Source organism: Neophocaena asiaeorientalis, unplaced genomic scaffold, assembly GCF_003031525.2.
Source record: "Neophocaena asiaeorientalis asiaeorientalis breed wild unplaced genomic scaffold, Neophocaena_asiaeorientalis_V1.1 scaffold432, whole genome shotgun sequence".
NCBI classification, from domain to species: Eukaryota; Metazoa; Chordata; class Mammalia; order Artiodactyla; family Phocoenidae; genus Neophocaena; species Neophocaena asiaeorientalis.
This window is the reverse complement of record NW_020174549.1, coordinates 669,482-682,847: the sequence shown is the minus strand read 5'-3', so window position 1 is coordinate 682,847 and position 13,366 is coordinate 669,482. Positions and strand designations below refer to the sequence as shown.

The window sequence follows — 13,366 nt, the reverse complement described above, 5'->3', positions numbered from 1 at the left end:
ATGTCTAGACTATAAGCAAAATGGAAAGAAAGCAGGAAGGTTCCTTCTACTTGTCCTCACCCACACAGAATTATTTTTAATACAATAGCAGGCTAAACTGGACAAGAACTGTACAAAGCTACCCTACGTACCCTATTCAACCTCCCTCTCAACCAGCTATAAGACTAAGCTTAAAATGCATAACTACATCTCAGATGGACAAAGTGTCAGGCTATTCTAAAGTAATCCCTTGAGCCTTCCCAGGTGAAGGAGACTGTACTGGAGTTACTGGGCAAAATTCTTTTCATTTTTTTTCATTCATAAGGAATCCACAGACAAGCCTCATGGAACAGACTTTTTACACTGTATGAGGACTACCCCAAATTATGCATGCAAAGCAACTGAGTCATGGTACTTCACTGGAGCCTTCCTATTAGAGTTCTGGAAAACAGTTCTCGGTCCACAGAGTCATCACACACACTGGTAACCCAACAGTGCTCTAACCACTGCCAACTCAAGATGTATGTATAATATAGGGATTTATAAGAGAAAAAAACAAACAAACATGTGAAGGTCCCATAAGTAATATGATCATCCCTTGATCAATCAATGTGTTTTAGCTGGATGTACATGTTTTTAGTGTTTCCTTTGATGCTTGTGTCATTGGCTATTCCACCCTCTACCCTTCCTCATCACTGTCATTCTTCCACAGACATCCAAGACCCTGGCTCATTTGGGAGATTCCTCTCTCCCCCAATTCCTAGCATTCTCTTGGGTAACATAAAGGTCCTTATAGGTAAGCCATCAAAACTTGGCCTCAGAGTTGCTTGGGTTCAGTGCTGTGAAGTTCCTCCACTCTGCTTCAGCTACCCACATCCACCGCCACATCCTTGACTGTCATCCTCTGAGCTGCTCCACCAAGATCTCACAATCTCTTGTTCTTCTGGACCACGCATTCCCACTCAGTCTGATCTCTCTCAGGAAATCCCCCAAGATTTCCCCACTCAAGATTTTCTACCACTATTTTAACACCCCCATCCTCATCTTCCCACCTATCTTGGATACCACTGTCTATCACTTCCACCATTCCCTTTGCCTGATACCCTCAACACCCTTGCCGCTTTGTTCTCAATTTCACCCATTCTTGAAAACTCAAAGCCCTGGGGCAATCCAGATGTTTGACTTCACCACTTCCGCATTCAGACTGCTGCCCTCTGCTGGAGAAAAACCTCACAACTATGGAGGCTGCATTTCTATACAAAGTCAGTCTCATCCTAAACTACATGTAGTTCAGTCTATAAACAAAAAATTACCTTCTAGTTAACAAACTTTGGATCACACTGTCTGTACGATTTTATAATATAGTCCTTTTACTTAACAACATATTAGAAAGTTTTTCTCTATCATTAATTCATTCTATAAATAGACAGACTGCCTATTATTTACCAGCCAGAGTATACAGTGTTGGTTATACAATAGTAAATAAGATACAGGTCCTAACCTCAAGGAACTCACAGGTAAGTATCTAGGCAAATAAAATACCCAGGGATAAGTGTTATAATACATGAAGCTGGAAGAGTACATGAAGCTGGAGGATCAGGGAAGGTTTCCTCATCTTAATTGTGGACCGAAAGAGAAATTAGCATTAACCAGGTGAGTTGGGGATGTGAAAAGTAAGGGTAGGAAAAACAATTCAGAGCAGGGACAGCGTTTGGGGGAGGAGGTCAGTGAAGGCCTCCCACCAGGGAGATGACTGAGCTGAGCACTGAAGGACGAGCAGGAGTTATCCAGGTAAAGGAGGGAAGGGCTTTGCAGGTAGGAGAGTCACCTATGTGAAGACACAGTGCTAAAGGGAGCACAGGAGCCGTTTGGGGGGTACAGGGCCCAGAGCTTAGAGAGCAGATTAGCCCTAAAGAAAGTGATTTAGGAGTCTTCAGCATGGAGATGGTCAAGAGAATGGGTAAGACAACCAAAGACGGGTATAGAATGACAAGAGAACAGGGAAGGCACAACCTTGGGGGTAATCAGATTTAACTTGTGAAAGAGACTGAGAAGGCTCAGACCAACAGGAGAAAAAGAGACCATTTCAATGGGAATATTGGTCCACAGCAACAGATGTTGTCCAGTGGGAAGCAGAAGGTATTTCATGTCTGCATAGTGTTCTATCCAATAAATGTATGATTATTTATTTAACCAAATCCCTATTGATGGACACTTGTTTCCAATGTCCCCTATTATAAATAAAGCTTCGGAGAACAGTTTAATCTTTCTGTATATGTTTGAATAATTAATTATAGTACACTTGTGGAAGTTTATGGATCCTAACAGATAACTATTCCAGAAAAGTCATGCCAATTTAAGGGCCCAGGGCTGTGTGTAGTAATACTTTCTCCAGGTTTACAGAAAAATCATGGTGCCTCATGATTTAAAAATTCTTTTCATGTGTGTATTCATGTGTGTTTTGGCAGTATCTATATTCTCTTTTGCAAACTGCCTTTGAATGTTCACTTCCTTCCAATGGATTTGTTAAGAGTGTTTCACATGTTACTTAAATTAACCTTTGTCTAACATATTAAAAAATAGCAATTTTTTTTCAATTGAACTCTTTCATCATTTTAGTGTAGGACATGAAGTGAGAATCATTTATCTTCTTAACCAAGTAGTTAACCAATTGTCCCAGAACCATTTATTTCTGTACCCATTCGAAAAATCATCTTTGTTTTATATTAAGTTATTTGGGTACCGGAATATATTTCTAGGTCCAGTGTTCTTTCCAATATTAAAATTTGAATATTTCACTCACCTGCTTAAAATCCTCCAGTGCCTCCATATAGACATAAAAAATAAGATCCAAGCTTAAAAGTACGGGATACAGGGATGATCACTATTCAGATTTTTGCCTCATCTCCTCCTACTCCCCCTTGCTTTCTCTGTTCCCCAAGAAAGTCACATTCTCAATTATCCAATAAGCTACTCGACTTACCCACACTGCCCTTCTTCACCTCATCCAACATCTTTTATCTGGTTAATTCCTACTTACTGTTTATGACTCTGCAATGTTTTTGCTTCTTGTTAAAAAAATTGTACCTGGACATGGGGACTTCCCTGGCGGTCCAGTGGTTAAGACTCCACGCTCCCAATGCAGGGGGCCCAGGTTTGATCCCTGGTCAGGGAACTAGATCCTGCATGCTGCAACTAAGACTCAGTGCAGCCAAATAAATATATATTTTTAAAAAAATTGTACCCGGACATATATACACATACATACAGTCTCCTATTCCATTTATTTACTTTTTATCAAAGCTCTCATTACACCATATTGTAGTTGTCTGTTTACTTGTATGTTTATATTAGTTCGAATAGAACTTCCAGGTCCTAATACATGATACTCTTTTGGTAAATGGCTAATGAATTAATTCTAATTTAATACTTACTTAGTCTACTCTCTGTCAGATGATTTGCTAGGCACTAAAAATGATACAAAAATAATAAATTTCAGTTCCTGCCTGAATATACTTATAATTTCACTTGAGATTTGTGATGTTTATAAATTCAAGTTAAGTGAGGACCAAGAGCCCTGCAATAAGTTTCTTAAAAACCCACATCCGAGTGTGAATTTGATGACAAAATAAGCTGCAACTATAAATGAACCAAAATAAAATATAAGACATGTGAAATACCAGACAGAGAAAATGAGAGCAAATCACCCAATAGTGTCTTCCTTCAATTTAGTCCCTCACTTGCAGCCATTTCACATCCATCTCTAGAAACAAAAATCAAACAATCTAGAAGTTCATTCCATTAGTGTTTTTAAATACTCTGGATCCCCACTTGGAGAGCACCCAAAGTTTTAAGTGACACAATTCATTAACAAATAGCATAAGAGATCTTCTTACTTGGTACATTCGTTCTGATCCAACTTTCTTAGAATGCCTGTTCAATTTCAAACAAGCTTCATTAAGTACTGAAATATTGAAAATCCTGTCATCTTCTAAGAGATCATCACCTAAAAGATAAGAGAGAACACAGGGAAAGGTTACATCTTCTTAGCAAAACATACCATGGCCAAGGACAACTGAAACTCTGAGAGCCAACAGAGTGTTTAACAGCAGAAGCATCAAATCTGGCTTCAAGTCCTAGCTCTACAACTTCTTAATTGCATGACCTTAGCTAAGTCACCTAAGCCTTCTGAACCTCAGTTTCCTTATTTGTGGAATCAAGTAATCAGGTTTGCTTTTCTTATACTATAGGCTGTTGAATCAAATGAAATAATGCATATTTTAAAACTGTTGTAGGGCTTCCCTGGTGGCGCAGTGGTTGAGAGTCCGCCTGCCAATGCAGGGGACACGGGTTCGTGCCCCGGTCCGGGAAGATCCCACGCGCTGCGGAGCGGCTGGGCCCGTGAGCCATGGCCGCTGAGCCTGCGCGTCCGGAAGCTGTGCTCCACAACGGGAGAGGTCACAGCAGTGAGAGGCCCGCGTACCGCAAAAAAACTGTTGTAAACTAACAAGGCTGTGAGATTTTTAGAGAGTTAATTCAATCACTTGGATGGTCCGTAAGTAAAATGTCATGAAGGTAAGTATATCAATAGCCAGAAAGTCTGAGAATAAGGAAAAAGCTGAATAAAAGTCAAATGTCAGGGATTAGAACTCTCAGAGCAGGTGTTTCCAACCTAGAAGATGACCAGAAAGTAGATGACCAGGCAAGATGTTTATTCTCACAGCAGACAGTATCTCAAGAGCTACTCAGATGAGGCAATGAAATAATCAGAGAGCTGATATATTTGCATTGCTATATAGAAAAAAAGTCATTTCATGCCTCCTGCAGCCTAATTCATTCCTTTGATGTTCTATTTCCTTAAAACAGGAAATGAAAAAAAAAGAAGAAGAAGAAAAAATTTGTTACTAATGAATTAAAGAACCCACAGAGAGGCTAGTAGTACCATGGCTAATTTTCAAGGAAAAGCAAATTTCCTAACAAACAGGTCTGTGCATTTTCTACAAATGAGAAAAAGTTAAATGTCTACAGAGAGAAGCTTTTTATTACTATAAGATAGTTATATTTCTCCCACGGGAGTCTTTGCTACCTAAGAAGTAATAATGATAACAATAAATTATTCTACTCAAAATTGGAACTGTCCACAGCATTTTAAATATCACTGACATAGGCAGCACCAGGCAATTAGCCGTGGGAGAAAATATTCTTGGTTAGCTGTAACTGGAAAATGTAAGATATGGTTATGAGAGAGAATTTGAAGACCTATCACAGTGTGCTCTCCGTTATCTTCACAGCTTTCATTTTCAAGATTTCATAAGGACACCAGAAACAAAAATTTCCCCATGTATGCACATGATTTTGAGGTATACCAAATATATGTATGTGAGAAATACCACATATAGTATATGTCTGTACACAAACAGAGCATAAAGCAGAAGTATTGTCTGCAGAGTTCCCATCTCAATATGATTTTCCCACTTATAGCCATTATAGTCTGAAAACAAAAGCATCTGGCTCCCACTTCCCACCTCCAACCCCGTCAGAAGTGACTGCAAATAGTGAAAATGGGTCAAAATTTGCATCTGGGTTGGAAAGAAGGATTGACTGCCATCCATAAGGCAGAAACATGAAGATATTTCTGCTTAGCACAATGTGGAAGAGACTAGGTAAAGAAAGATGCTGAGAGCTCTAAGCAACATGCCTTCCAAGCAAAGGAGCAGGGTTCCAAAATCTCAAAGGAAGGAATAGGGGAGGACTGGTGCCCATAGAGGTAGGGGCTGGAAGCAAGGATAGCCCACAGGACTGCTCCAGCTGGAGCCATTTAGCCTGCGGGTTCCCAATCCTAAATGCACATCAGCCTCACCCAGACATGGCAGATCTAAAGTAAAGCTTGGACATCTGTGGGGTTTTTGTTTTTTGTTTTACTTCACCAGGCAATTCTGATAGGCACCCAGGGTTATATACTCTGCTATCGCTATTTCTACTTCTAATAATAATAGCCTTTCCTTAGCACAATGGAGGTCAGTAACAGGGAAGGACTTCTAAGGGGAGGCCTAGGGACCTGGAGGTTCCACCTGAGAGACAACCTGGGTTGGCAAAAGGAGAGACTTGGTTCCTTCCTGCCTCTGTAGGCTATAGCACCATAATGAAGCCAGGCAATGCTGAGCTGGCCCAAGAGCTACAGCTTCACCACTCAAGATAGCAAAGTGCTCAGAAATAAAACTTGGGGCAGTAGGTTTTCTCACAGCTGCTCTCCAAAGGATACTGGATCATCCAACCAGCAGTAAATCCTTCAAGATGAGATCTGAGATAAGCATACCAATATTATCCAATAAAAAGTAAGATCAAAGGGAATGCCATCCATTTTATTATGAGGGAAATATCAAACCTAAATAAAACTTTTATCTTCCAAGGATAAATAATATAGAAAGGGAGGGGGGAAGCCCATGAAATGATTTTACAAAGAAGAAGAGGGAGATCGCGCCTAGAAGGCAAAGAATGAACACTGTTGAAAAAAAATAGTGAGCAAAATAATGGTAAAATTCAGCAACATCTGTTCTGTACTTTCAGTAAAAAAATTTTAAAGATGATTCAAACAGATTAAGGATGAGATGTAAGAGAATGTGATAGCAGAGACGAAGCTGGTTGAGAGAGGCAGAAATAAAAAGGGAACTAGAAGAGACAAAAAGAAATGAAAGTGCAACAAGAGAATTTAAAGTGCATCAGAAATGTCAATGCAGGGACTTCTCTGGTGGTGCAGTGGTTAAGAATCCGCCTGCCAATGCAGGAGACACAGGTTCAAGCCCTGGTCCGGGAAGATCCCACATGCCATGGAGCAACTAAGCCCATGCGCCACAACTACTAACCCTGTGCTCTAAAGCCCGCGAGCCACAACTACTGAAGCCCATGCACCTAGAGCCCATGCTCCGCAACAAGAGAAGCTACCGCAATGAGAAGCCCAGGCACCGCAACAAAGAGTAGCCCCCACTCGCCGCAACTAGAGAAAGCCTGCGTGAAGCAACGAAGACCCAACGCAGACAAAAAATTAATTAACTAATTAATTAATTAATCTTAAAAAAAGAAATGTCAATGCATATATGCATAAATGCATATAGAGATCAAACTTGCTACATACTCACAGAAGGCAAAGGAAAAAGGCACGGATATAAAAAAAGAGAAAATAGAAGACCAATGCAGACAGATAAGGAATTCCACATAGGAGTATTTGAAGAGCAAAAACAAACAAACAAAAACAATAATCAGAGATTTAATGAAAGAAAATATTCCTAATGTGTAGATAGATTGAAATTTGAAGAGCCAAAACCTCACAGGGTACTAGGAAAACTTTGTGAAAAACATTAACATGTATATAACCCATGACTGAAATTTCATGAAAGGACTCCTGTCTCATTCACTATTGAATTCCCGATGCCTAGAACAATGTCAAACACATAGTAAGTGGTCAATAAACATTTACCATGTGCATGAGTAAATGATTAAAGTCTTGAACTTTGCACATAAAGAAAGCTTCTATGATATCCAGGCTGAAAAATCAGATTGTCTACATAGGATTTTTTTTTTAATCACACCTTCAAATTCCTCTTTCAAAACTTTAAATTCCCAAAGCCAATGTGAAATGCCACCAGAATTCTGACAACAAAGGTTTTGGCCCAAGAATTTTATCTTCAATCAAGTTCCTATTCACTTGTGAAGACAACAAAAGGATATTCTCAGATAATCCTGGGCTCAGAAAGTATCCCATTCCTCAGTAAGAAGATAGAAATCACTGTGCAGAGAGAGAAATAAAAATACAGAGAAAGACAAAGATACTTTGGTGTGAAAGAACTGGTAGTAAACACTGAAACTATTAAAACATATACCTATTTAAATAATTGTTATGAATATTGCTATAAATTAATATAAAACTGAATCCTTTAAAGATGTAGTACATGTTAAAAATAATTAAAAATAAGAAGCTGGCAATAAAATGCTGTATTAAACCAATAACATAAGGGAAGCAAAAGGGGAAGGAGTAAAAGGAAGTAAAGAATGCTAACTTCCTTATCTTACTGGGGGAGAAGTTAACATTATTTCAGTCAACACAGGCAATAAGAGAAATACACATTCAAATAGGATTTTCTTATTTTTGTTTTTTAATGTGTAATGCAAAATAAAAGCAAAATCTATCCTGTCTGAATCACTGAAAAAAGAAAATCTGGGGCTTCCCTGGTGGTGCACTGGTTGAGAGTCCGCCTGCCGATGCAGGGGACACGGGTTCGTGACCTGGTCCGGGAAGATCCCACATGCCACAGAGTGGCTAGGCCCGTGAGCCATGGCCGCTGAGCCTGCACGTCTGGAGCCTGTGCTCCGCAACAGGAGAGGCCACAACAGTGAGAGGCCTGCATACCACAAAAAAAAAAAAAGAAAATCCGTGCAGCAAACAGAGAAGACAATGGACATAACAACATAGCATAAAAAAGAGAAAAAATTAAGATGACAGAAGAAAGGAAAACCATATCACAAACAACACTAATGTAAATTGCTTAACTACTATTTTTCTCAAAAAGGTTTGCAACATATGCTGTCTCCTAGAGTACATCTATAGCAATGTTATCCAGATAGCTTTTAAGAAGAACAAAAGGGGGGCAAAGGCATATCATGCAAAGAGAGCACAAAGAAATCAAGAAAATCGGGGCAAAAAAAAAAAAAATTAAATAGGCTAAAGTGATCCACTTCTTAATAGTGGAAGTTAGAATCTACAGTTAAGATATCAATCACGGGGCTTCCCTGGTGGCGCAGTGGTTGAGAGTCCGCCTGCCGATGCAGGAGACATGGGTTCGTGCCCCGGTCCGGGAAGATCCCACGTGCCGCGGAGCGGCTGGGCCCGTGAGCCATGGCCACTGAGCCTGTGCGTCTGGAGCCTGTGCTCCGCAACGGGAGAGGCCACAACAGTGAGAGGCCCGTGTACCGCAAAAAAAAAAAAAAAAAAAAGATATAAATCACAAACATAAATATCATAACATCAAAATGTGTGAAACAAAACAATTAGAATTTCTAAGAGGAACTGAGAAGAATGGCAATCCAAGTAAGCAAAGAACAGTAACGACAACAAAAACAGAAGTCCTGAAAAACCTTACTACTAGAGCTGATTTAAGACTAGATCTTACCTTACAAGCAAACACTCTACCTATTATCACAAAACTTTGCCAAATAGTAAGCCCCAAGAAAATGTTGATAAATTCCCCACAAAGAATACTAAAATGTAAAAAAAAAAAAAACTAGAAATCAACAACAAAGTGTAAATGTTAAAAATATTTTAAACCTACCACTTGATAACACACATAATTAATCCTTCAATCAATGAGGAAATCAAACTAGCAAGTAGGGACTTCCCTGGTGGCGCAGTGGTTAAGAATCTGCCTGCCAATGCAGGGGACACAGGTTCAAGCCCTGGTCCAGGAAGATCCCACATGCTGCAGAGCAACTAAGCCCCTGTGTGCCACAACTACTGAGCCCATGTGCTACAACTACTGAAGCCCATGCACCTAGAGCCCATGCTCCACAACAAGAGAAGCCACCGCAATGAGAAGCCTGCACACTGCAACGAAGAGTAGCCCCTGCTCACCTCAACTAGAGAAAGTCCACACGCAGCAACAAAGACCCAATGCAGCCAAAAAATAATAAATATATAAATAAAAAATAGCAAGTATATAATAAAGTAAAAATAAAGAGAACATATATTAACACCCTCATAAATAATTCTTTGATCAAGGGAAAATCAGAATAGCAATTATACCATGTCTTGAAAGTAAAGATAAAGACAACATGTATAAATGCCTAAAGAATTCTGGCAAAGCTCAAATCCGGAAGGGAGAAAGAAGCACTGAAGGCTTTTATTACCAAACAGAAAATAATGGAAATAAGTTGAACTATGCATTCAACTCAAGAATTTAGTAATAGAACAATATAATGAAGTTAAGAGAACTAGGGAGAAGGAAATAATAAAAAAAATAAGGGGAGAAATTAATAAGACAGAGAAAGAAAAACAATTAAAAAACCCAAGAGATTACTCTTTGGGGAAAACAACAGTAATAAAACAGACAACCCAAGCGAAGCAGATCAAGTGTTAAAAAGAGAGAAACACAAAACTACAAATCAAAATAACCTGGGGTTATATAATCTGTAACCCCAGAGGAGTTGTAAACAAATATTCCATGTGACATTCTGCCAATATATCTGCCAACATATTTAAAATCACAGCGAAATGGACGTTTCTTAGGAAAGTACAAATTATAAAAATTGACTCAAGAAAATGTAAGAAACATAAACAGACCCCCAAAAACATAGAAGAAACTGACAAAGTTATCAAAGAATCATCTCCCAAAGGGGTGAAACTTAAGTAATATTAAGAGCAATGTATAAAAATTGACTCAAGAAAATGTAAGAAACATAAACAGACCCCCAAAAAACATAGAAGAAACTGACAAAGTTATCAAAGAATCATCTCCCAAAGGGGTGAAAACTTAAGTAATATTAAGAGCAATGTGTCCAACTTTAAGGGAAGGGGATAATTCTAAAGTGATATAAACTTTTCCAAGGTATAAAAAATATGGAAAACTTCCCAATTCACGTAAAGAGAACTAGCATAACGTTAATAATGAAATCAGATGGCTAAATGTGCAGGATAGAGAGGCGGGAATGACAGAGCTTCACAAGAGTGCATAAGGAGACAGCAAAGGCAAAATTTGAGTAGATATGGAGTAAATGTAGAAACATACCTTGTTCCCAGTTGGAATAATTCAATATAAATCCCAATTCTCACTAGGTTAATTTGCAAATTTAATCCAATTCCATCTAACATTTCAGACAGAGGAAGGAGGTCTGGCGACATTAAAAAACTCAGCCATGGTCACCCAACTCTTAAGCAGCAGAGTTAAGATGCAAATCTGGGTATGTCTGACCCAAAAGGCCACGCTTTTCTCAGTGGAAATTAACTTGAAGAGGTTGAAGAGGATATTAGTAAAAACAGCTGACACTGAACAGCAAGCTCTCATTCTGACTGAACAGAGACAGATGAGTTTGGAGTCCTGGGATGCTCTTTTAAAGAAGACATATTCCTAATAAATCCACAGTAGTTTATTTTTAACTTTGAACAACTTTCTCTAGTTACTATATTAATTTGACAATATCTTTCCCTACCTAGTATTTACTTAGAAATAAATCATTTTGTTTTATTTATATACAAGTACCCTGAGACCTATTTTGTATAATTTCATAGTTGGCTTGATATTGTTAAGACTGGCAGACTTCAATTATTTCTGCAACATCCATGTTACTTCCCAGTTCCTAGTGGCAGCAACACCTAAAGGTTGAGTTTTCTTAATTAGGACATCAAATAGCTAGTTGAGAACTACCTCAACTCATCGAAAATAATAAATGACACCAATGGCTTTTCAAGGTTTGCTTATTAGGAGTTTAATTAGTCCTGACACCCCACAACCAGAATTATGAAAAAAAAAAAACTTACTGTAATTGTCATGATGATATAAAAATCCATGTGATAACTATGTGCGTTGGGGTTTATTAGGACTTCTTGAAGCTCCTTCTTGTCCACGCCTCTTTTCACCCCACATCTACCCTCCTGCATCCTAAGGCTGCCTCCCCCTCTCCACCTGCCCACTCTCAGCTCGGTTCTCCACCCCCAATCAGTCCTAGGGTCAGTTCCCATCCTGGAGCACAGCTCCTGGGTCAGCCTCCCTGGCTCCACCTTTACCATAGGCAAGAGTGAATGACTTTTGAGTTTCCTACCAAAGATAAGCCATGTGGCTACCCTCTATTGCCTTGGATAACTGAAATGGACTGCATCATCACCTACTGTTCTCCTCTTTTAAATGCCTTATTACCTTCCACGTCAACCAGAGGACGCAGCTGAGAATCAATACATCAGTGACCATTCAGCCTGGCATCAATAGGAGAGGAATCTCTCCTACGAGACCCGCTCTGGTTCTGAGCCCTAGAGCAATTAATCCCCTGGCTACAAACCTCAGAAAGCAACCGTGAACTCTCCTGACCAGTAGGTTCTGAAGCACATTTTCCCACATCCTGTGCTTAGCATTTTCTAGGAGGAAATGAGACTTCACCTCCACCTACCAGCTGTCTGGAACCCAATGATGGCTGGCACAGAGCGTCTGGGAGAGGCAATAGAAATGTGCATGGTGTAGTTGGTGCCCTGGTACAGATCTAGGCACACTTTTGGGGTCCTGTTGTCTGTGGTCAAATTAACTGTCTCCTCATGAACTGTTTCCATGGAGTCCAACCGTTGTCCTTTTATGTATATCTTTGTGAGGGGAAAAGACAAGAGAACCCGCCAGGTCTTCAGTTAAAACAAACAAGAGAGATTTTTGTGGTGCTGGAACCTACTCCCTTACTACTCCCTTTAATACTGCACTGCTCATCCCAGGGGAGATAAATTGGGCAAACCTCTGCTATCAGGTATCTGATGATGAAATCTGATCAGCCCAGTAATCCATAAATGCTGAGAAGTGACATAAAATGAGGAGTATCTCCAGGGAGTGCTATCCTGCACTCAAATGACCAGTGATCAATGGAGGCAACACAACCTGAGACCCGCTCACTGCAAACTGTCACCGAGGCAGCAGATGCTTCTAGGCTTGTTCTGGGGGAGTGAAATACAAGAGCTTGCAAACAAGCGATAATGATGATGCCCAATATAAATACATCCCACACACATATATGGAGGATGACAAACAGACTAAACTCAAAATGTAAAATAAAATAATCCAGATATCTTTAAAATTCTGTTCACTTTTTTAAAGGACTATGGGATTTGAAAGCTATTAGATTGAGAAGCACTTCCGGAAGCAAGTCCCTCCTACTCTTATTCCCATGGTAACCATTTCTGCCCTAGCAGGAAAAAGGAGCTCACTTTACTTACCACATATACAATCTTGGAGTTTATTCTTCCTGGGTTTATTTGCCACCTCACACAAGTGTTATTAAACACTGACACGTCATTAATTTCTATAATTATTTCTAAAATAGAAAAAGAGAGAGTCCACTCACAAAATGCATTGATGGGCTTTGGAAAAACCCTAATGGCCACCACATTAGAGGGCATGACTTAGTTTATCTGCCCAGCTGGTCTCTCTGATGATCACCATTCATGCTCTGATTCAGAAACCGAATCAGCAATTCAAGCTACCCCAGGCCAATCACCCAATTTAACTTCACCATGAGTGAGCTTGGCCCATTACCTGATTTGGAGGAAAAGGAAAGATTCCTGCTTAAGTATGGGTGAGAATTCCAACCTGTGATTGGTCTGACAGGCCACTGGATGCCACTGGTGTTCCACTCCTGTGGGATAGAAAGC

General features: G+C 39.7%; 1 protein-coding gene across 5 annotated transcripts in view; it reads right to left on the bottom strand.

Moving 5' to 3' along the window:
* Nucleotides 1-13,366, bottom strand: part of SUSD1 (sushi domain containing 1) — a 126,548-nt gene that overhangs the window by 64,574 nt on the left and 48,608 nt on the right. For 4 of the 5 annotated variants that reach the window (XR_003004841.1, XR_003004842.1, XM_024757251.1 and 1 more), the window contains 3 exons: nt 12,932-13,029; nt 12,127-12,313; nt 3,876-3,985 (listed from right to left, as the gene is read on the bottom strand). Coding sequence is in view for 3 of the 5 variants with exons in the window: in XM_024757251.1 (XP_024613019.1) it covers nt 3,876-3,985; nt 12,127-12,313; nt 12,932-13,029 (395 nt within the window). In the remaining 2 variants the exon portion in view is untranslated. The remainder of the gene's footprint in view (nt 1-3,875; nt 3,986-12,126; nt 12,314-12,931; nt 13,030-13,366) is intronic. The other variant, XM_024757250.1, reaches the window with a different exon arrangement.